General features: G+C 37.3%; 1 protein-coding gene across 1 annotated transcript in view; it reads left to right on the forward strand.

The window, feature by feature from the left end:
• The window catches only part of CNTNAP5 (contactin associated protein family member 5), a gene marked incomplete at both ends in the record, with an annotated part of 281,013 nt that overhangs the window by 70,912 nt on the left and 186,069 nt on the right, over positions 1-24,032 (forward strand). The window contains 2 exons of the mRNA XM_084289311.1: positions 2,243-2,353; positions 8,656-8,849. Coding sequence (XP_084145437.1) covers positions 2,243-2,353; positions 8,656-8,849 — 305 coding nt within the window. The remainder of the gene's footprint in view (positions 1-2,242; positions 2,354-8,655; positions 8,850-24,032) is intronic.

Below are 24,032 nucleotides of genomic sequence, written 5' to 3' on the forward strand. Positions count from 1 at the left end.
TAGATAAAATCTCTCTCTGCCATTCTTTAACTCCTCATGGGCTGAATTTCTCATCATCCCTTTCACTGATTTGCATTAAATCCTTATCAGACAACCTGGCTTATGTTTCCTTAGGCTACCTTCTCTGCCAATTTATATGTAGTCCATTGTTCACGTTCCTCTGTTTGGAGGCTTTCCAGTATTACAGGGCTTATTTAAATTCTAAACTGGTGATTCAAATGTTTTAATCCAGTTTCTGGGCCAATAATTAAGTCTGTATTTATAGTTTTCCACTTGTGTCATCTCCTCTTATTTGTTAATCCATCAGAATATTACTTTTGTACGCATTTAGAAGACTAATATATCATTCTGCTCTTTCAGAATATCAAATGGATTTATGTTTAATATTGTTTACATTCCATCATGATGATCATTTCTGCAATGTAATTATCAGTATAAAAATCCATAGTGGGAAATCTACTGCATTGAAGGGGTTCCTTCTCTATGTCTTGAACTCTTTGGGCCATGTGCTGTATGTTCTTTTAGCATTCTTCACCAATAATTTGTACTTCCCAACCATTTCTTTGGAGTTGCAAAGATCAGCTTCTTCTTTTTTTCCCAGTCATGTAATACTTGCTTTATTTCTACTTCTTTTTTTTTTTTTTTTTTTTTTCCTGAACAGCCTATTCTTTTTTTTTTTTCTTTTAAACCTCTCATAAACCTCTCATAACTGTATGTAAATGCAGAACTGAGCTAAATTTTTAAACAGTTTCCCACTATTGTTTACATAAAATTTCCACCTACTTTTACTCTATAATTCTTTTTATTCAGGGGAAATTCTCCACTTTAAAAATTCAGTTACATATTTAAATTACAAACCAAACATATTTGCAGGTAAAGAGAAATTTGTCTGCTTAAGGAATTTCCAATAGCAGGTTAGCCCACATCTGAGTCTTTTTGCAGTTACTAAGGTAGACCTTGATTTTACTTCCATGAGTGGGGTGATGAAGGAGTGGTCCCTGCTGGAGGGGTGTTGGAGGCCGCTTGTTCTTTCAATTGAGTGGAAGTCTGTTGATGTAGTGGAAGTTTTTCACCTCTCAGCCCAGAGTGCACAGGGATGCTGAAGGTAGCCAACAGTGTTGCTTTCCTGTTGATCAGACAAGCAGATAACTTCTTACAATGTGGAGGATTTTGATTACAAAACTCTCTGGCTGTTTTGCAGAAAGACAAGTAATAGCTTAGTTGTAATCTGGATCTTTATGGGAAAGGTATCATCCAATTTTGGATGAGTCTACATTTACTGTCAGAACTGGAAAGTCGTTGCTGCTTTTATTCCTTGCTTTTTGTAACCCTGAAGTATTAATGCATCTCTTCCCCCACCACTTGCAAATTGCATATTTACTATGAGTGTGAGAGCACACTGGTGTCTAAGATCTGGCTAACCTGCAGGACTTTTCCAGTAATTAGATCTCCCTCCATGGGAGATTTAATTAAAAATGAGCTGTGGGTTTATTGTTTTAATTGTTATTCCCTATTGAAATCCTGCACCATAGTCTTTAATGTGTATGTGACAGCATTGTAATGTGAAAACTCACTTTGCCTAATTGCATTCTTCTTCAAATGTTATGAGCCCAAAAAATCATTCGGAGTGTTAGTCTAGGCTACTTGAAGTTCTCCTCAGATGAGGATTTCAAAATGGGGGAAAAAACATTGCAGACTACTTATTTGACCTAACAAGCTAATTTGGAACATACTTTTACATGTTGCACAAGGCCAGGTGGCATTTACCTTATGTGTTGCTTACACACAGAAGTAAGAAGTTGTAACTCCTACTTTAGGTACCTGTTCCACTGAGAAACATTTTACTGAACACAACACCTGAGGTGTTACATAAAGTCTGATATAGCATTACTATGTTCTTCTAGTGGCTTTTGCAACAGGAGGTTTTATCTTCTTTAAGGGTAGGGTATATCATAAAATTGCTTTGTCTGGAAGAAAGACATTTTCAAGATTTTAGCTGTTAACAACAGCTTCTATCTGGTTGCAGTCCCATCAGACTGTTGTTCTGGGAGGTAAATTTCAGAGTTGATGATGTATTGATGACGACGATGACATACTTTGTTCTGAGGGATTTCATGCAAATTTCTTCTTCTCCAGTCTCTGTCTACTAAGTAGATGCAAACACCACCTTGAGCTAGTAGAAGTTTACATATTTTTTGCTCATGTGATGACCTCTCTATGTATTGTTTTTTGCTCTTTTTAGATAATTGTGATGATGCGTTGGTATCTACTTTACCTTCATCAGCCTTTACCAGTTCCTCTGAGTTCTTCAGTACTCACAGTCCCAGCTTTGCAAAGCTCAACAGGCGAGATGGTAAGGTTTCAGTGGAAAATGCCTAAAATATTTTTAATCACAGTTATAAAGAATAACTTTTTATGCTGTTTGTATGCAGTGCGTTCAGAGCCAAGTTGAGTAGAGCTGTTAATTTATGCTTTTTTGAGAGCTTTATTTAGGAGCAATTCATTCCTGTTATTGTTGAAAACTTCTATTGAATTTGAAGCTCTCCTCTTGTAGAAACATCCTATAGAAAGTTCAGGTAGTTATTTTTCTTTTGAATAATTTTCCCCATAATTTTTAGAGCTTGAAGGTCATTAGACTTGAGACTCCATTCTAAAATGTAGTTGTTTATTAAAGGTAGTAGCAACTAGATATACACGTACATGTTCTAGTAGAATCCAATGATTACACAACTTAACAGAAATAATAAAAATAAATGAAAAAAAAAATTGCAGACGTTTGCAACAAGGATTGCCCTGATAATGTGTTGACACATGAAGTGAAACTATTAGGATCAAATTTTATATTAGGGGGAAAAAAAGGCAATATTTAGGATATCTTTAGGTATTTTGTTATAAATCTGGGTTGCGGCTCTTATCTTATTCCAAAGTTAGAGCCTCAAAAAGAGGAAAGCTGTGTCTTATGGCATTACATATGATTTTCATTCTTAGAAACACTAAAAAGTATACTACTAGTTAAGAGACTTTAATTGAAATTTAAATGAGAATTTTCCTACTTGAACATATTCTATGAATTGTCTGTCTAACATTACTTTTTGAGAAACCTAATAAGGCACTAATGATAAGGAGTTGTGATGTCATTAGAGAAGTGTTAGATGGGAGTTACTATCTCAAACCACTGAACTAGAGTTCCTCAGCAAGTAAAAGGTGATGTGATAGCTTCTTGACATATAGAAAGTTGGAAACATTGGGCATGATATGAGTTTGCTTTGCCTTTGTCTTTAGCCACTAGCTGAGATACTGGGTAAACATACCTACATGATTTTGAAAATGGCTTAAATGACTAATTTTATCTACAGAAAAGAAGATTCAAAGTCAATACTATTGCAAGCTCTGGGTGTACTGAATTTTAAAGTTATATTAATGATATCTAAAGTAAATTTACAGTGATAATAAGGGTAGAAAATGAAATAGGTCTTATTCAGGTGTGCTAAGGTTGCTCTACCATGTAGTGGGGCTGTAATTTATTCTAGTCCTTTAGGTATGCATTATCACATCAGTAAGGTCCTATCTGTTCTTTGGCACAAATCATGGGAAGGGAAAGACAGAGAATGTTGAAACTGAGCCCTAAGCAGGGAATTAGTTTCAGGTGTTCAAGCAACTTCTATTTCATGTTTTGAAGTTTTAGGTGATAACTGAGGAGCTAAACATAACAAAAGGAGCTAAACTCTGAATTCTACATTGCTTAATTCTTTTGTTGCACAGACTCTTGTAGAAACATGCAGATAGATGTAGTACCAGCAGTATTCACATGGATACTTCATCTTGATTTGGAGAAGGAAGTGGTGGTAGATAGTGGCTGAAATAACTTTCTTTGGCTTGTACTTGAATACATACAACAGACATCTTTGGAGGAAATAATATCTGCTAACGAAGACTATGCCATGAATTTCTAATAGTGTTGGAATGTTTTGATGAGCTTGTTTAGTTTCATTTGTAATTGATAAAACATTGCAAGTAACAGTGCTTCAAGGCAAAAAGCCAGATATATTTGTTAATATAAATATGAAAGCAACAGGTGAAGATGAATTTATAAAATACAGTCCAGACCTACATCAATAGAAAGTTTTAATTCATCAAGTTGATTTAGTAGCAGGTAACTAATAGGCTATTTAAAGAAAGACTTGCAGGAGAGAAATGTGCCATTTAGCAAACAAACATCAGCAAAGACCTAAGCAAAGCTTTACATGAACAGCTGAAAGTGCTCAATTAAAGTGCTAATATATCTGACCTGGTAACAGTAAAACAGTTAGTATAATTCAGATGAATATGATTCTAGGGTGTGAAATATATTATCCATGAGAGGGATTAATCAACTTTTTTGTTTACAGTAAATAAATAATGAAAAAGAATAAGAAAATTGCTACAATGCGACTGTATCAACAGGGCTTTTTCGACTCCCTATTAGTTCTCAGCCTGAATAGTCAGTATAGGTAATTATGTATGGGAATATAAAACATACATAATGTCAAAAGGAATTTGTCGTATGGCTGGGAACTGTTTGATCTGGGCATTAAAGTAAAGCTGTGCAGCAGGGATGCGCTTAGCATCAGCAGGAAGTCCAGGAGTTTGTAGCACAATATAAAGCCAGTTAAGCTGTTTGTAAGGCACTGTAGGATGGAAATGAACGTTTCCTTTTGCTTCATATTAATAAGCTATAAATAAGTATGGGCATCTTGAGCAGTCCTGTGGAACATCAAGGAGCATTGATTGCATAGCACTGGGCTTAAGTGCAGTTTTTGGAACAATTATGGCAAAATGTACAAATGATTTGAAAAAAGTATTTGATCATATTTCTTGGAGTCATTTGGGTCTCCAACTGAGAAACCGTATGATCTTCTTTCTCGTATTTCTAGCATTATGATTTGTTGCCATGGAGAATATGAGCAATATATGTTCCTGTGGCACTGTTTCTCCACTAGGACATTCTCTTCTCACCATGTTGAAGCTCTCCCTTGCAATGACCCATAGGCAATGTGAAACATGGTACCTTTGAGGAATGATCGTGTAGCCTTTTTGCAATGAGCAGAAGGAATAGGAATCTGGCTGGCAGAATGGGGAAATGCTATTGCCCCTCAGACATGATGTTGTGAGGTACAAAACTTACTGACTTTGATCACATTTTGTCTCTTGCTCCTTTGAGAGAGGGAATGTGGCATCTTCATACATCAGCACTTTCCAGGTTACCTAAAAAACAAAAGTCCTGATCCAGTGGCTGTAATCTGTGCCATGTTTTGTCTATTCTGTGATTATACCGCACTATTAATGATGGAATTATGATACTCTTCAATTTCCTTATACCCAACTGTAGAAAATCAGTTATACTAGTATCTGTTTGGATGTTCAGTAGCATTGTCTTTGGCAGCCATTGCTGTTGTTGCCTTAATGTTATACGTTCTTGTTTTAGGCCTGCCCTGATGAATGTTCACCAGGGTGAACATCACCAGTAGGTAGAGGGGTCAAGAGCCATAAAATGTTTGCTACACTGTGGACATGCTTTTTTGTTACTTTCCAAAAAATCTATGGAGAAAGGGAAAGTGTGAGTTTTGGGGTGTTCCCTACTGCTCCTCTCCCAAGGGAATGTACGTATTGCTGCTCTTCTGTAAAATCAGGGTCCATAGCCTGAAATGTCTCTTGCAAGTCTGACTTCCGGACTGCTGGACCAACGAAACCTGCAGAGATGATGCTAAGAACAGGTGTCATTGCTGCATTTTGCAGCGCTCTCATCTAAAGAATGACATTTCCTACAGACAGATATGCTCATCTGAAGTGAAATGCAGTTCAGAGATGCTGTTATAGTCTGTAATTTGAGAGCTTGAGCTCACTGCAGATCTCACAAATTTCCATTCATTGTGTATCATTCTTTTGACTTGCTTCCAAAATATAAACCTGTTGTACCATGCTCAGACTAGAAAACAGCAATGTATAATAAAGCAAAATACCTCTGTGGAAAGCATATTACCTTACTGCCTCTCATAGCAGTAGGAGGGAGAAAGTACAAACAACATAGAGTAGACGGTGGATATGATGTTTAACTTAGTACTGGAAATTACCTGTGGTAATGAGCTTCATTTAAGAACTTACATAGAAACTAAAATAGAGAAAGCAAAGATAAAATTTCTTTCTCTTTTTCTTTTCTTCTTTTTTTTTCTCTTTTTTCTCTTTTTCTCCTTTTCTCTTTTTCTCTTTTTCTCTTTTTTTTTCTTTTTTTTTCTTTTTTCTTTTCTTTTTTTTTTTAATGGAAAACTCACCTAATGACTTATGAGCTATGTTCCACCATCTAGTTGTTGCTGTTTGTTGTAGAAAGACTGATTAAAGAGATAATGCAGGAAAGAGGAACATGCCTACATTTCTCTTAAGAGTCACTGCAAATGCTTTTTGAATAAGCTCTTGAGAGTGGTGAAGGTAACAGCTTTGTGCCACAAACCTGCCAGAACTTCTCCACTAAATATCAATGCTCTGATGGTTCCTGGAAGAAGCAACAGAGCAGCAACTTTGTTTCAGAGTCTATTTCAGATATGAGATGTTATAGTACAAAAGAAGGTTTCCTTCCCATGTATATTAGTCGGAATTCCTTACAGAATGGATATGCAACTTCTTTTTGAACATCAATGTATAGTTTGAACCTTTCAAAAAAGGGGGGTGGGGGTGGAGGTTTGAGGGAACTGTATTAAGACTTCTGGTGTGCGGGCTTCTTTAAGCTGTGTGTCTGTACAGAGTTAAGAGAGCAGTCAGATATGAGGTGAGCAATGAACTTCCTAATATTCTAGTTAGGTCTTTTTCACGGTATGCTCATAGTCAAGGATGCAGTATTTAAGGCAGGTAAAACAATCACGATGGCAATGAAGACTTCTGTTATGTCTGAAAGAAGTAAAATAAAGCATGGTGCTAGCAAGCAGCTTGGTTGCAAACTATTTTCCCTGGAACATTTTGGTAGAGAAGTGAAGATTGAGTCATCCAGTACATAGGGACTGGGGATGATACTCAGTTCTACCTGTGGAATAAACACACTTCTTTTTCAGGAATTGGGACTAAATCCTACTTTAATGAGCTGTAATAATGAAAATTGTAACATCTTTTCTTAGATAAAATAATTTCAGTTGTGAGGTGGCAAATCCAATGTGGTCCAGGAAAATCAAGAAAATTTTAAAAGGGCAAAGTTATTGAAATAGAGGTTTTTGATATCAACCATTAATATGCTATTCAAGGAGCAGCTTTGAAACAGATCAGTTAATAAGATTAAAATATTAAGGTAAGCCCAGCTATTACTAACTGAAGTTTATTGATGCTTTTTCTTTAGAAATGTATATTTGGAATCATTCTTCTAGTTTACGTGCAGAATTGTTAATGCTTTATTCTCAACTCAATATTTCCCCTTTCCCAATGGAATTCTGTTCAGTACAATTGGACAAAAAAAAAAAAAGCTTTTGTAAGCTTTGCTAATAATGGTAAAACAAACAAGATGATAGGTTTCAGAGGCAACAACAGCCTGAAAATTTACTGCTTTGGTTACTTTGGAATAAATGACTTCTCTGTTCTTCGTAGCTGCATTGTTCACTTATTTGTGAGGCTGGAGTGAATGCTCAACAAATACAGAGAATAAATGTGTGAAAGCAAAAACATGGTAAAAGAAAATAAATGCAGACTATAATGATATAAGAGTATGCTAGAGAACACGAGATAATGTATTGCAATCTGAAAGGGTTCCCCTTTTTAACCATAAGCACACATTTACTGTCGGGAGTGAAGTGCTGTAATTCAAGCAGTGGTTGCAGTTCCATGTTTCATTGGCTTGACGTTATCATGTTCCTGTTTAACCAGTAGAAGAGTGTGAGGGACAGTAGATCTGCTCATGTACTTGTAAAGAATTAACATGAGTTACAAACTTACTGGCTTACATCTAATCATAAAATCTCCATTCCTGAATGGAGAAGTGGGTGATGGAATTTGATAACTTGCAACTCATTGTCCTTGTATTTTATCTTAAAAGAACAATCCACATCTTCACATGTTCACTTGACAAGCATCTTTTGTGAAGAAGAGATCGCTTTTCAGTGTGAAGTTAATTCATTTTAGTTGTTCAGTCTATAGGTCTGTAGCTTTACAATGTATTATCGAAGTGCATTTACAACCTTTAATTAAACCATTTTTTTTCGAACACTTAATACAGCAAAAATCAAGATAACTAACATTTTCTCTCATCTTTCAAAAATTAGCCAAAAAGAAAATGTCAAAGCAAATTAGAACTTAGAAATCAGTATTCCCAGATTTGCTGGAGCATGTGAGGAGGGAACAGGTACAATATTTCTGTCAGTGAAATGTGCCAGCATCCTCACTAACACTTGTCCAGTTGATGATGAATAGGTTTTCTAAAAACTCTTAAAGTCAGAATTCCTTATGAGCATTAGGTCAATTAAGAAAATTGTAAGGAAGCACACTAGGTAACATATTTCCTAACACAAAAATTTAAACAAACAGCTTTACGTTTAGGAATTAGACTCCTCTGTGGTAACCTGAATTGATAACATGTTTCTTTCTCATGTATAATTCCTTGTGTTGTCATCATTATCTACATCATTTTTATCCTATCTCTTACAGGAGCTGGTGGCTGGTCCCCACTGTACTCCAATGAGCAGCAGTGGCTCCAGGTTGATTTAGGAGACAGAGTGGAGATTGTTGCAGTGGCTACCCAGGGCAGGTATGGGAGCTCCGACTGGGTAACCAGCTATACGCTGATGTTCAGTGACACTGGCCGCAACTGGAAACAGTACCGACAAGACGACACTGTCTGGGTAGGTTTGAACTGCGGATGCCTTTGGCTCCAGATCTTTCTGGCTCAGGCTCGGCATGGGATTTGGAGAAGCAGCTTCAGCTTTATGTTGGAGGAGTAGTGTAGTGGTGAGAGAAGCAGAGCTGAGTGTAACTGAGCTACAGGGTGTTTTGATCTGAACTGATTGCATTGCTGACTGCAACACGTGTTTAGGCCCTCAGAACTACATTGTTTCCTCAAACTATGAGGATATGAAGAGCACTTGAAATGACCTGCACACTTCTGTGCCTTTGATTCAGGCACACCAGGGTAAATGGGGCTAATCTCATACATACTTTCTCTGGCAAGTATGGAAATTAACTCTATTTTATGCACACTTGCTGGCCAGAACAAGGGAGCACACGCTGGGGGAGGTGGGTGGTAAATTGCTCCTCAGCTGGAGAAGGCTGGGGCTGCAGTGTGACTAGTGGACTGATTTAGCAGACAAGCTCAAGACTTTTCCTAAAATTTTAATGTAGGCCTGATGCTTAATGAATGTGTTGCAGGTTCAGTGTGTGGGCATGCCAGGTGCACTTGGTAGGACTGTATGAAGTAACAATGCCACCTCAGGTGTGGACAGAGAAGTTCTAAATATCATATGGAAAGTGTGAATTGTTAGTACATTGTTAATGAATGGTAGCATCCTCTGGTTTTGAGGATCAAGAGCCTTGGTAGTGTGGCAGTATGTCATGGTAAATCAAGTATATTCTTCATGAACATAAAAGAGAACATTGTAAGAGTAGACTTCTGTTTTTGTCTTAAATTTTTCTTTGGTGAAGAACTTGCTTAAGTACTGTGTCACAAAAAGAGACTTTATTTCCAGAATATAATTATGAGTTAGAAGTGTTGTGGCTGCAGCAGGAAGAAAACAGAAGGGATGTGGTGTTTTTTTTTTTGTTTTTTTTTTGTTTTTTTTTTTTTTGTTGTTGTGCATTTTCTATGCACTGGGAACACATGTACAGGATGGTTAATTTCTGTGGTTTAAAAATCCATTGTGTTGCCACCGTCTTTGTTTTATCGTAGTTTGATTTAGGGAAGGCAAGTGAAATCCTTCTTCCTTTAGAAAGGCAACTTTGGCCCAAAGATGGTCATAAAGTTGTCAAGTGTGGCTCTGCTTCATCTGTCACTTTAAAGTTATATTATGCTAGCTTCACTCCAGATGTGTATACTTTTTTAAAAAAAAAAAAATAAAAATATTTTATAATGGTGGAATTTCATTCAGAACTGAATACAGTTATCATTTAATCTGATGTTGGACTTCTACCCTTGGGACTCTGAATTCTAGAACATAGATATTTTTGTAGACTCAGTGTCATCAAATTCTTCCTTCTTTGATAATATTATGTGGCATCTTAACATTTTTTATTAATCTTAAATTTAATTGTTGACTACATGTCCAACTTTTCAGTCTGTCTCCTTTTTCGAAACCCTTGAACTTTTATTTTATTTTGGAAATTTTTCCTCTTAAAAGGAAACTTGAAAAGACAACACATAAAACTTACCCTAGCAAATCTTCATGCCCTACAGATCCAATTTTGTGAGTTTCTGATCTGGCACCAAATATTGCACACAAGAATAAGAATAAGCCCAGCAGACATTTAACAGTGAATCAGGATTTATGAAGAACCTGAACTCTCTTGTTTTATTAAATGATCAGGTATGAAGGTGATTCAGGACAGACCCTGACACAAGTTCTAAAGTTTGTTTTTTTCTGGTGGGATAATTTTAATATGTTTTTCTAATGGAAACCACTATAAGCTATAGAGGATATTTATTTTTGTACATAGTTAAAGAAAAATTAAATGGAGTTTGGATGAGGAAAAGTAACGGGGGGAAGGATTTGGATATTCTTCCCTGCATGTCAGTTTCTATAAGTCACACTGACCATGGTTGCCAAAAATATAATTCAAATCAAGAAGAAGAATTTGCTCGAAGTCCCCAGACAAAGGGCTTGAAGGGATTGTTGGGATGCATGGCCAGACTTTGTTGGAAGGATCTGATGATAAAAATCCAAAGTGGGCTGACTTGACATTTCATTAGTCTGTGCAGTCCACCTAAACTGGCAAGTCTCATTAACACCTAAGAACTTGTATGCCTGCCCATGGAATTAATGAAGATCAAGTTACTTTTGTACACTTTTTATTCTATCTTAAGGGAAAGTTGGTTCTTCTCTCTTTTTTTCCTGGCACTTCTGGATTTGTTTCATTAAATGAAAATAGATCTTGAGAGCCACTGAGGAAAGGCAAAGATGCTTTCAGAAGTATGTAAAGAGTTACGATTTCAACTTATATAGCATTTCTGTTTTATTGGCAATAATCCTTTCCATAGGCTTTTTAGTGACAAGGAAGATAAAATACACTGTCCAGACTTACTTGAAGATTTTTCTATAAAAGACCCCTGGATGAAATGAGGACAAGCGCCATTGTGTACTTGTCCTAAACATCTGGGCTGTTAAATAGCTTTAAGGGAAGTTCTGCATTGCTCACACCCCAGACAGAAGCATAGCCCTTGACTTAAGGGAGGTCAGTAGAGAGGATCGTTTTACAAGTATAGGAAATTGGCGCCCTCAGGTAGTCTCCAGCAGTGTCACAAGATAGGCCGTTTCAGCAATAGCAATCTATATCCCATTGCTTGTGGAGGCCGGGGTGATCGGTCACAGCAGGATTCAACGTGGGAGTCTCCTATGTCAGTGCTGATCAAGGTTACCTGTCATTCACAGGGAGAGGGTGGGGGTTAAAATCTAGGTTATTTTGAAAATAAGGCCCTTCAGAAATCTCTGGCTGTTGGGTGGGAAAGGCATTCCCTCCCTGCTGGCCTCTGCCAGCTTTAACTCTGGAACTTTTTTTTTCATGTCCATAGGACAACAATTTGTCTGTGTCTCTCAGGGCTTCAAGCTTTTTAACATTTCCTTTCGAAACCTTTGTGTGTAGCGAAAAGGGCTAGAAATCTACCTGGGTGTGTTGTTTTTTGTTTTGTTTCAGAAAGCTGTGCTGTTCCAAGCTTAAGAGGTGGTAAACACTGTGACTCATGGCTCAGAAGGGGCTGTGAAACCTAAATCATTATTGCCTGGAGCTCCTCAGATGGAGTCTGCTATATCAATATAAAATATTGATATACATTGGACCTGTTAAGGTCCTTGATAGAGCTTCCACTTTTTATAGCTGGAAGTTTGTGTTTTGATGTGTGACTGTTACTGGCTGCCTCACCAGCTGCTCATTGGTGACAACTAATCTGTCATTTATGGCTGTTGGAAGGGAGGATTATGTGGAAGGGACCTAGGTAGCCTGGTAAACTGGTAAAAAGAAGGTGTAAAAAGTACACGCTTCCATGGGTTTCCAGGCAAGTATTTGATTTCAAGTAGAAATCTAAACTTTCACATTTTTTTTTCAATTCACCTGCATTTCAGTGAAGGGAAACTATCTTGTGATGTTGTCTCCACTATGTATGTTAAAAATGGCAGGAACCCTTAACCTATATTCAGCCTAGGTTGGCTTGGAACTCCAATTTCTACCAGCCCATCTGTGTGACCCAGAGACAAAGTTGGGGGGGTATTCCCAGCTGGCTATGCCATAGAGCTCTGGGAGGAGGATTTACTGGCCTTTTCACCTGTTTCACATGTTGTGGGCCATCATCCAAATTTGGTGGAGATATCAGGAAGGCAGTAGTACCTTTCAAAATCCCCGAGTAAATCTGTCCCTGGATTAAACTTTTCATTATCATGTCTTCGCAAATGTCAGACATTCTATATTGTAAACAGTGCTTCCAAGTTGTTTTCAGCCATCTGGGTACAGGTGGACACATGTCCACCAAGTGGCATATGTGTCCTTCAATGCATCTGAGACCTGGATACATAAGTTCTTTATTGGGTGGCTGATAAGATGGATGTTTGCACACGACTTTCTATGACCACATCACTAGTAAAAATCACTTTCTCTTTATAGAGATTACAAGGCTTATTATCCTTCTCTCAGGGCATGCATACAGTTTCCATCAACTTCACTGTTAATGAGAGCACTGCACAGACAGATCGCAAGGAGAATCAGAAAACCTCTTACATTTTCACTCAGGCTGTGTTTATGATGTTAGTAAATTCTGCAGCTGGAGTTGAAGACAAGACAGATTAGCCATTTAAAACCAATTTTCCAACCCCATTTGTATTTAAATAATCTTGTTACAAAAGGACTGTGTGGTTCAGAGCAAACTAGGCTTATAATTATATTTTCAATATGGATAAATCAGCTGTGTGTGGACACACTAGCTATTGATTGGAAGACATAAAACATAAATCTTATGGCTTGTAACAAGAAAATGATTTTCTAGTGTTTTTAAGTGTTGAATAATTCAGAATTTACATTACCTGCATACGCAGCACAGCTTGAGTCAGTCAAAATTGTGTATATTAGTGGGACAAAAGTGTGGGCTGTGATACAATGCTATTTCATTTTAGATAGCAATTTTTATGCCATCTATAGGGAGAAATACTTTACAAAGCTGAAAAACACAATTATGCAGAAAGACACAAAAGAAAGGGGAGGAAGGATGCATAGAATTATGTAGCAAAAGGAGAAAAGGGAAGTTCTTCAAAGTTTTTGAAAAGTTAAGGAATTGGAGATGAAGGGAGACTGCACTGACAGTGGTAGAGCACATTCTTGTATTAGAACCACAAAAACGTGTGAAAAGGCAAAAAAGTGGAAAATGGTATAGATAACAAAGAGATAGTTCATACTCTGTGCAAATGCTTGCACACATGAAGCACAAGTTTGGAGCTCACTGTTTATTGGTAAAGCTCTTCCACTGTTTACTGCATATGGAAGGGTGAAGATGACTTCAGGTAGAAGGGCAACAGCAAGTCCTAAACCCAAATCTGGATGACAAGATAGGAAGTGTTGGACAATGACACTTGGGTCACAAATGGTACAGAGTAGAGCTTCCCCCAGGGAGAAGTGTCACAAAATCAGTCCCACCTCCTGCAGGTGCAATGTGAGGACTGGAGAGTTGGCAGGAAGCTGAGGATGGTTTAGGAATGTATGCAGCTCTCAGAGGAGCAGGGAATGTCTTCAGTAGAGGTGGTAAAGATCCCTTGCATCCTTTTTCCTCAGGAAAAACCTTGCTTGCATGTGTGAGCTTTTGCTGAACCAGAGGCTTTTCTAATGAAATCTAGAGGAGGGTCATTCTTAATTGGCTTATAAATTTACTGGAGTGCTGTAAACTTTCCCATTTCCACTCTAGCTGGATAATGATTGTGGAACTGTTTTGGTGAGTTAATTATCGTGAACATAGTTAGAATATTAATCTTCTTGTCAGATTTATAGTTGTGCTAATTTATTCTAAAGCATCTTTTAGCTCCAAGTCCTAATGCCCTCCAAGCAAGACCAAAATTCTACCTGTAGTAAAGACAGGTCCTGTATTGTTTGCTTAGATGAGAGAATGAGTTTATTTGCCTTGTTATAATGCTTCCACCTGCCCTAGTATTCAGATATATTTAATCTCCTCTATGCACAGTAATTATTGCCAGGCAAATAGGTATTAAAAGAGTATCTGTGGATTATTTTCTTTTCCATCACCTTTTGCTCTCAGGAATGAAGGGAAAAAAAAAAAAAAAAAAAAAAAACAATTGCTACTTTCAAGTAGGAACGAAGGAACCAATTGCAGGGAGGCAAGGCTCTTTAGAGCTTTCATCGCTTTTCCTGTAGGAGCCATGTTATTACAGCTTTTGAAGAGGCAACCGTTAGCTATTTGTTGTATTTAGAACTGCTCTGATTTAAGACTATCTGATTCTGAGATGCTGTTTGGATGTTACTAATTTGCTTCTAATTCTGGTTTGGTTTACTGAGCTGGCTGCAAACCAGGCCTCCTGAGTATGTTCTCAGGAAATCTGTCTGTCTTGATACTGCCAGGGCAGTCCTCCTGTTGGGAAAATAATTCACCGTGTTAATATATCTGCTTTTGTTAAGTGCGCTCAGTATGGATTTATGCCTGAATAAAATACATATACACAGATTACAAAGTACACTTTAGTGTTGAGATACTCAAATTATCCTTGAACTGACTGAATTTTGCATGAATTCTGTGACATTGCAATATGCTTTTATAATTTCTTAACTGTAAAGTGATATCAAGATGGAGTCTAGAGAATTCAATGCTTATATCATGATGTCCATCAATAATGTCTTTAGTATTTCTGTGCTTGGTATCTGGCATCATTTTATCCTTACCCAAGAAACTGCAAGAAATGTGACTAGGTGAAGTCACTGCTGTTGTCACTGACTTCCTAATCCTGTTCCTTCGCACATTGCCTAAAATTTACATTTTCTGTAATTATTTAGCTTGGGGATGCTGTGAAATGTCCCTAGATTTCCAATTTCTACATCCCATATTTTCTGCATGACCTGGTCTCTCCGATGCTTCATTATCTCAGGGATTATGAGGTGTGACTCTAGTGCTGGCTCTAAGAGATTAGAGTGTGGAGAGAGGGGTGTGCGTGGCTCCAGTTTTTGAAGGCTGGTCCTAAAACATTCACATCTTCCAAAGATCACCTGCAGATTTGTCTGCCATAGCCACAAAGCTATTGTTTTCCCCTCCAGGGTTCCACTAAAAGAATTAAAGTTAGCGGCAGCGTGCTAAGGTAGACATGTGGTAAACAGTGGACGTTTCCGCTCAGATGAAGGCTTTTGGCCACATCAGTAGATCAAGTTTCATTGTTGTTTGCAAATCATATTCTATGGTATGTGAAGCTATAAAAAGGTGCCTTTACAAATTATAAATAAATATGGAACAAAGAGTGCTTCAATCCATTTATAGTTTCACCTCTGGTGAGCAAATGACCATTTGCAAATGGACTAAAATGAGAAAGCAGCATAAAGCAAAGAACAAACAGTAAAACTGTTTTGCTAAAGGAAAATGCATCATTAATTTGTTCGTAGCAAACAATTTACAAAGATTAGCCAAATAAAAACGTCCCAGGGATAAGCACTAAAGCTGATCCACCCACAGCTGAAAGCCATTCTGAAACAATAATAGTTGTAGACTGTGGTGCTGTGCAGAGAAGTTACCTGACTCCTCAAATTGCTTCCAGAGCCAGTCTGCATGTGTATATTTTGAACCAAGAAAAAGCCTTTACAGAATGCAATATGCAAATATTTTTCTCCAACAATGTTCCCAATGAAGCCTATGCTAATTTCCATGGTCCTTCTGGGTCATATTAATCAGGATTGAGTGGCTTCTGGGGTTGGTAATGAGATCTGGAGGTTTTATCATTATAAAAAGCCTGTTTAATCCAAATGGAATGATTCTAAGGCAAAAAGCTCATTTATATTTTGTACTGCTGAGTGTTCTGGTAGCAGCCAGATGATGGTGAAATGCACAAGAAGAACCTGACATCCTTCAGAGTTTGTGCATAGTCCTGGTGGGAAGATAGTGGGAGGTTTGAGGGGTTTTGTTCATGGAGTACCTTCTTTGTTTGAAAGGAAAGCTCCTGAAAATAGCATGACTAGTCAGTACTGGTTGTGCTTCCAGGGTGTGTATCTTGATGATTCCTTTGCAGTTGTTTGGTACCTTTCAGGAAAATTTAGAATGGGTCTAGGTGTCCTAACATTCACTTAACTTGCAAACTCTTAGCTAATGAGTAGTCTTACTGTACATTACTGTACATAAAATGAATTGTCCTGCTGCTGAAAATTGTGTCACTTCTACTGATTCTCTCTATTACATTAATTGTAATAATTAACTAGTTCATCAGCTCCTCTTGTTGGACTTGGATTGTTCAGGTCTTTAGTAATTGTTATAGCAATTTATCTATTTTGCTCTGAAGCCTTTCTAAACTTTGGTTTATTCCTGTAGCAAGTAGCTCAGAAACAGAAGTTTTGCTTGTGGTTGATGGAAATAATGTGTAATAATAAGAAGCAAGCTATAAATGAGCCATTGCAAACCACTCTAGGACTATGATTTTTTTAAGATACTAAGCCTTGTGACAGACTATTGGCTAAGCAAAGCAATGTAGTATCATATAGGTATCAAATTTACTGATAAGATGCGCTAATAAAGCAGTGAGCACCTTGGAAGGAGGAGAAAGAGAATTACCATGATATCTGAAATGGAGTTGAGACAAGAAGAGTAAGATGGGAGATGATGTAAGAATCTGTAGTTATGGCCAAAGCTTCAATACCTGCAGTGGGTATAAATAAAGACCTGTTTCATTACATCTGTACATACATTAGTAAACCTGTCTGTATTTCTTTGTAATGTAACCATTAAACTTTTCAATAGGCATCTCACACTTTTGGGGAGTCACATATATCTGTTCAGCAGCTGTCGGCTTATGTTTCTGGAGTTTGTAATCAGAGATTAAACAAAGTGTAAGCAAACCAAGACAGAGTAATCTTTAAGTAGCATTACTTGAACTTTGAACCTTCAGGGAATAATATTCATGAGTTTGGGGAGCAAATACAGTCCTTGAAATACTATGAAAGTTACGTGTGTGTGTGTGTGTGTATATATATATATATATATATATATATATATATATATCCATCCCTTTACAGCTTCAAGGAGAAATGAGATTTGGCTCAGAAATAAAACATAGCAAAGCAGTTTTGTTCAGGGAACACTTAATGTAAGTCACTTGTTTTTAATCTAAATATGCAGACTCCCACATTGGTGATCAGAATGGACAAGCCTTCTCTGCAGACAATTCTTCCTTTCCTGAGACAAGGTTTGATAAACTCTGGAGAATTTATGTGGAAAGACCAGCTTCCTTTGAGAACTGAGCCTAAATGTGAAATATACACCAAAATAATGATTTCACTTACAACAACTTACATTCGGAAACTAGATGTATCGGTTTATAATATGCTTCATAGTTGTCTCAGGAGGGTCACTGTCCTGATTGGAAGTCAAACAAGCATCCAAACTTGTACCAGTTCATTTAAGAAAGTTGATCCAAAAGAACTATATACCTTCAGCTTGAGAACTATTTTGAAGACAAAAGCAATTCTGGCAAAGCATTGTAATTCTATATAATCCAATAAATCCCCACAAATCTGAGGTTCAGGTCCTGTGGGATGGCACTGGGGCAAAAGCTGGTTTTGGCTGATGCTTTCAGATCTTTTCTTTGGGTGATGTTGGGGGATAATATCAATGTATTGAGATTGCAGGGTGGGATTTCTGTAGCAGCATCAAAAGAAAACTTCAATCTAACTCTGGATCAAGGTTTTCTAACTCTACTCTCATGTTGTCACCAGGAGACTGCTAAATGTCTAAAGTGAGTGTCCTATATTCTCCATGTCAGACCCCAGCCTGTGTTTTCCTGATAGTCTTAGGGCACAGATGTTCATTCTGTACTGTACTGCTTGTCCACAGTTATTCATCTCTCCTTGTCAAGTCCTTCAGACTCAAGAGCATTTGGATATTATATATTGGATATTATATCAGTCATATTATATAATGTGCACAGTGAACAGAATATTTTCATTATCGGTGTCCATTAATAATAACACATACAAGTTGTATGTATGTCACTATGCTTGGAAAATGCTTCTTGGAGCTTTCTTGTTTGGACCTCAGTTAAAAAATATATATAGAGAGAAAAAAAGTGCTCACTGGAAATCTTTCTTTGGTTTGTTACTCAGTAAATAAATACAGATCAATTTTAGTCAGGAAAACCAATATCAAGATCTGTCCTCTTGATATTGAAGGATATATCTTTTGGATGTTTTTTTCTTGCATCAACTGGTTCTTCAGGGAAGAGATCTGCTCTCCAAGTAAGAAGACACACTTCAGTGGGTTGGGTTTGTTTGTTTGTTTCTTCAGTAAAGCAGTCTCTAGGGGGAAAAAACATTCTTTAGAAATTTAAGAAAAAATTCCACCTCATGGCTTTCAAGCTATTTTGCAATGGAATCATTGTTCAAGCATCTGTCATTATATTCATTATGTGTCTTTAGAATAGGTAACTTTCCTTGCTTTTTGATTTGTGTTTCAGAATGCATAAATTCAGGCTTTTATCTGCATCTAATATGTGGTCCTCTGCAAGCACTTTCTACTCTCTTTAAACTTTCTAATTTCAGTTTGTTTCTTGTTACAAGATCACAAAAACAAATGATTTATGCTAAAGAAGATTTGGAGCTAGTGCAGTGATAAATGTAGTTCGTTCTTGGTTTTGTTTTCTGTATAAGGAAAATAAAAACTTGGTTTTGGTGTTGAGAGCAGCCTGTAATGTCTAATTAGAATTAGATTCTTTCCCAAGTTCCTTAGTCCTTTCAGTCAGTGAGGACAGCTGAAGTGTGCATATGACTTCTGCAAAGAGCACATCATGTTAAAAAATTAACTCCCCCCCCAAAAACAAACAAACAAACAAAACAAAACAAAATTCTATCAGCCAAAGCAAAAGCTATCCTAGTAGAATTATTTAGTGTACTGGGTCTGGCTGGAATGTTAACTTTCCCGGCAGCAGCCCATTCAGTTCCGTACTCTGTACTTGTAGCTGGAACAGCAGTGTTATCACACCAGTGTTGTGTATACTGCTGAGCAGCAGTGGCACAGCATTGGGCCTTTCTCTAACCCTCCTAGGGGGTGGGCAAAAAAGTGAGGAGAGAAACATCACTAGGGCAGCTGACCTAAACCAATCAAAGAGATATTCCATACCATGTGGTGTCACACTCAGCAATAAAAGGTGGAAACAGGAAGAAGAGGGGAGGGGTGGGCTCTCGTTGAGAAGACGTCGGTCCTCCTCTCGAACACCGGCTGCGTGCGTTGAGGCCTTGCTTCAAGGACGTGGTCAATCATCACTCATTTGTGGGAAGTAGAGAGTAATTTCTTTCCTCTGCACTTCCATATAGCTTTCATTTATTTTGTTTGTTTGTTTTCCTCCCTTTTTCCCCTTTCCCTTTTATTTCCCCTTAGTTAAATTGTTTAGTTCATGGTAGTCTTTATTTAATTATTATAATTATTTCCCTTTAATTAAATTATCCTTATCTCAACCCGTGAGTTGTTCTTTGCTTTACTTCTCCCCCTCCTTATCTAAAGGAGGGGGAGTGAGAGAGCGGTTGTGGGGTTTAGCTGCCCAGCACGGTAAAACCACCACATTTAGAAAATTTTGTGACCCATTTAGAGGTGCTCTCCTGTCCGTCTATCTACAGAACATTATATATGTATAAATATACATTAAAAAGATATATATGTAAAAAAAAAAAAATGATTATCCTTAGGGAAACTGATTCTTTCAAATCTGATGGTTGTGGAGGTCATGTCTAGTAGCTTCTGGGTGTGTTGCAGAAGATATTCTGAATTCCCTCATTAGAGGAGGAAATGTCATGTTCTGCAGCGATGCACAAGATATCTTCACAACTCCCCTACTTGTGCTATTCACCACCACCATTATTATTATTATTATTATCCTTTAACATCTCTTTTATGTCTTTTATGTGCCTTGTTAGACTGGGCACATATATTACAATGATGAGGATATCAAAGATGAAAAATCAAGTAGCCTTTAGTTTCCTATAGAGTTCGGAGGGTTATCTAATTTTTCTGTGGAACTTATCAAGTAGAAAAGGGTCTGAAGATGGTTCTTGAGGTTTTGGAAGATCTCATCATCTCCTTTCTAGTTGGGCAACTTCCCGTTACTACCACTTACTTCAAGTAGTTACTGACTTTAAACAATGCTTTCTGAAATCAGTGAGGTTATTCAGGTAAAAGTAACTACTCATCTGAATAGCAATTTTAGCCTGTGATCTGGCACGTGTGCTGAACTCATGCATTTCCATTTGCAGAATAAGCCATGAAGCACAACAATTTAGAAATGAGAAAATCTGAAATGTTGATTCCAAATAAGCCTATAATAGAATTTCCAGAAGTGCCAGGATTTCATCCCACACCTGTAATTAGGTACTGAACATAACATATTATAGAGTAAGGACCATGCAATTATGTACTTGCTGAACTTGAAAGTTGTGCAGTTTTCTCCTTTGCTGTGAAGCTTCTCCTCTTTTTCAGATAAACTGTTTCATTGCCTATTTGTCTCTTGAGTGTTTTTTTCTTGCCCACATTCTGCGTCTGGCTAGACTTAATAAAAGCAACTGAATATCTGATGTCTGAGTTTAAAAAAATGAGCTGTGATGGCACATTCCCTGGACTTTTCACTGCCTTCCACCTAACTCTGTTTCTTCTTTTTCCCCTCTACAAAGCTGGAGGTCAGTTTTTAGTGCTTAGCTTTAGTATTTGAAGGCTTATAGTAGAACCTGTGATTATAATCTATATTTGGTTCATATCAGACATCTGGTTACTCCTTTGTTAAAATATGTGCCCTATTTCATGTGTGTGTGTATGTGGTAAAGCATGCATTATTATAAAGGTTAACGAAGTGATTTGCAAGGAATAATCTTATGAAATTATATTCACAGATACCTTAAGAAAGGTTTGAAGAGTTATTGGCAAACGTGAAGAGCAGGTGTGTGTGTATTATATAAAAATAAATTAAATGTGCAAGACAGTGGAGAAGCAAATCAGAGAGAGGAAAAGCAGAATTTCATGTGGCATTCATCCTGCCATATCTGTGAGAATGTGACAATGATGATTTTTAATTACTATGATTAAAATAATGATGATTTTGCTGTCATGTTTTTACGATAGCCTCAGGAGTATAAGTAATTATGCGATCAGTTGATTCTACATATTCACAAATGTAGCTATTTATCATAATTTGTTTAGTCACTTGGATGTAGTCCAGACTCTTATTTCATACACTTAATTGTAAAAAGGGCAAGTGGAAGGAAACATTTCCTTTTGTTGCATGTACCCAATCAAAGTTGGTTCTATTAATAGAATCTATATTATCAATTGCATGCTTGTTTATTCCAGGTTTAAAAAATGTGCGCACACAGTACAAAACACCGAGAACAGAAATACAAATAACACAAAACAAATAATAAAAATAATAATAATAAAAATCCTCACACAGAAGTGTTACAGAACACACTTACATTTCCTCTTTGGAGACTCTTTCAGTGGTTACCTAAAAATTACCTATTTGCTGCATTTTAGCTGCATAAAGGTTGGATGTTCAGTGATTAAGTCAGATGGAATTTAGGGGTCCAGCTTTCATTTTTGATTCCATGTCTACTAAGGCCTTTCCGTGCTGATCCCCATCCCAGTATTTTCATTCATGCACAAACTTGTGCTAATTTCAGGACCTACAAAACTATTGTTATTTATAAAACTGTTTCGTCATAAACCGGTTTTGATACCTTTCTGGTTGCCAGAAAATTTTGTCTTACCTGCTCTACTTTCTCCCAAAGACCCTTGGTTTTGGCATTAAAAAGAAAGAGGCGTACAAAAAAGCTACTGGTGGATGTTCAGGTATATAGCCAATTTCCAAGATACTACTACACAGTTGCACGCTCAGTTGTACATTGCATTTTTGGCTGATTCTATAATGTTATAAACTGGCTGGAATATTAAGTAGAAGGAAAATGTTATGCTGAAATTTAGTCATAACAATTTCAGTGGAAGTCTCAAAAGCACTTTAAAGGCTTCAGATTTTTCTGATTTATTTAATTTTTTTTTATTCTTATTCCACAGTAGGATGTGATTAAAACTTCAGCTATCTTGACACCTTGGACTTAGACAATATTCGTCTTAGTTATTTTGAGACAGAGGCAAATTAGTGAAAAGGTACTTTATTTTATAAAATAAATTTATGCTCGGAATTTTGGAGCAAAATTAAAAGCTCAATATACTGATGGTGCCTTCCTGCAGTCTAACAGCACTTTATGTACAATAGCAATGTTTTTTCTATATATTTCTACACTGATAATGTAGAAGGCCAACTACTTATCTAATGCTGCCTGTTGCATGACCCTCTTGCTGCCTTCTAGGGGCCCTTACATGTTCAAGCACAAAACTTAATGCGGCATCAAATGGTCCCAGAGGGTTTCTTTGTCTGGGCAGCAGCAAGCACACTGATTACAAACAAAACACCACAGTGCCCCTCGTGACATAGCAGAGCAGTCAGGCCTAGATATCTTGCAGCCCTGGTCCAAGACAATGAGCCATAGCCTGCTTTTTATCAGTTTGTCTTAAATTCCCTGATTAGGCATATTTCTTTATCATATGTCAGTTGCTATCTTCCCGGCCCAATTATACCTACAAGTTTTCAAGCACATGGTTATATGAATGGACTCATTGTAATTCAGATTTGATAGATAGGCTAAAGTCTTCAATTGTTCTTTGTAGTTGGTTGAAAGCTGAAAACCCAGTGTTTCTATTGCTTGAATCATGCAGATTGTTCATCTCTATGCGGCCATATACTTCCTGCTACCTTGGGCCATTCTTCTAGGTCTTGGCAGGCTTCCTTCAACAATCAAAGTAATACCCTTGCATTGCCATGTTACTTTTAAAGTAGCTCTGATTGACAGTGAATGCCTCATCTCCTGAGACTTTCCCATGACAAGTTGAGGGGCTATGGCCCAGAGCTGCATTCTTTTCCCTCTTAGTTTCTGATCTTCAGAAGAGAAGATCATTGAGACGGAATGAAATGGCTCTCAGGAGCAGTGGCAGACAGTGGGAAATGATGGGTTTGTGGTGAGGGTTTTCAGATGAAATGAGCCTGAACCTGGCTCAGAGAAGCCAACTTCTCTGAAGCCAAGAAGAAGCCAAGTCCTTCACTTCCAAATTAGCATGGGTTTTTAATTTCCAGGGTATCTGTTTTATGTACTGGCTGCTTCAGTTTGTGATGGCACCAAGGGTGATAATAGCATTAGAAAACAGCGTCACAATTTCAGTTGGTTCAAGGTTAGGCAGCAGCAAAGTATCTCACTGCTTAGACTCACAAGTTTGGGCAAGCAGAGAAACAGAACTGAAGGAAATTGGAGAACCTCCAGGTCAAGTGGTTGAAGAGTTGAGAAATCTCCTGCATTAACTAGATGCCTAGCTGAGAGGTTTAGAATTAGGGTTTGTAACTTCAAAAACTTAAATCTTCTGAAGTCTTTTTGAAAGTCTTTACATGAGTCTAGTTTTATGGTTATATAAATTTTGGGATAGTGGTTGAAGGGACTCTCTGTTCCATCATGGATAAATTGTAATGAAATGGCAGTAGACTTAAGCAGATCAATATCACTCTTCTGTGCAATTTTTAAAAAACAAAGTTACAGCAGAAAAACCAGTTATTGCAGTG

This window comes from Netta rufina (genome assembly GCF_964035555.1).
Source record: "Netta rufina genome assembly, chromosome: 6".
Taxonomy (NCBI): domain Eukaryota; kingdom Metazoa; phylum Chordata; class Aves; order Anseriformes; family Anatidae; genus Netta; species Netta rufina.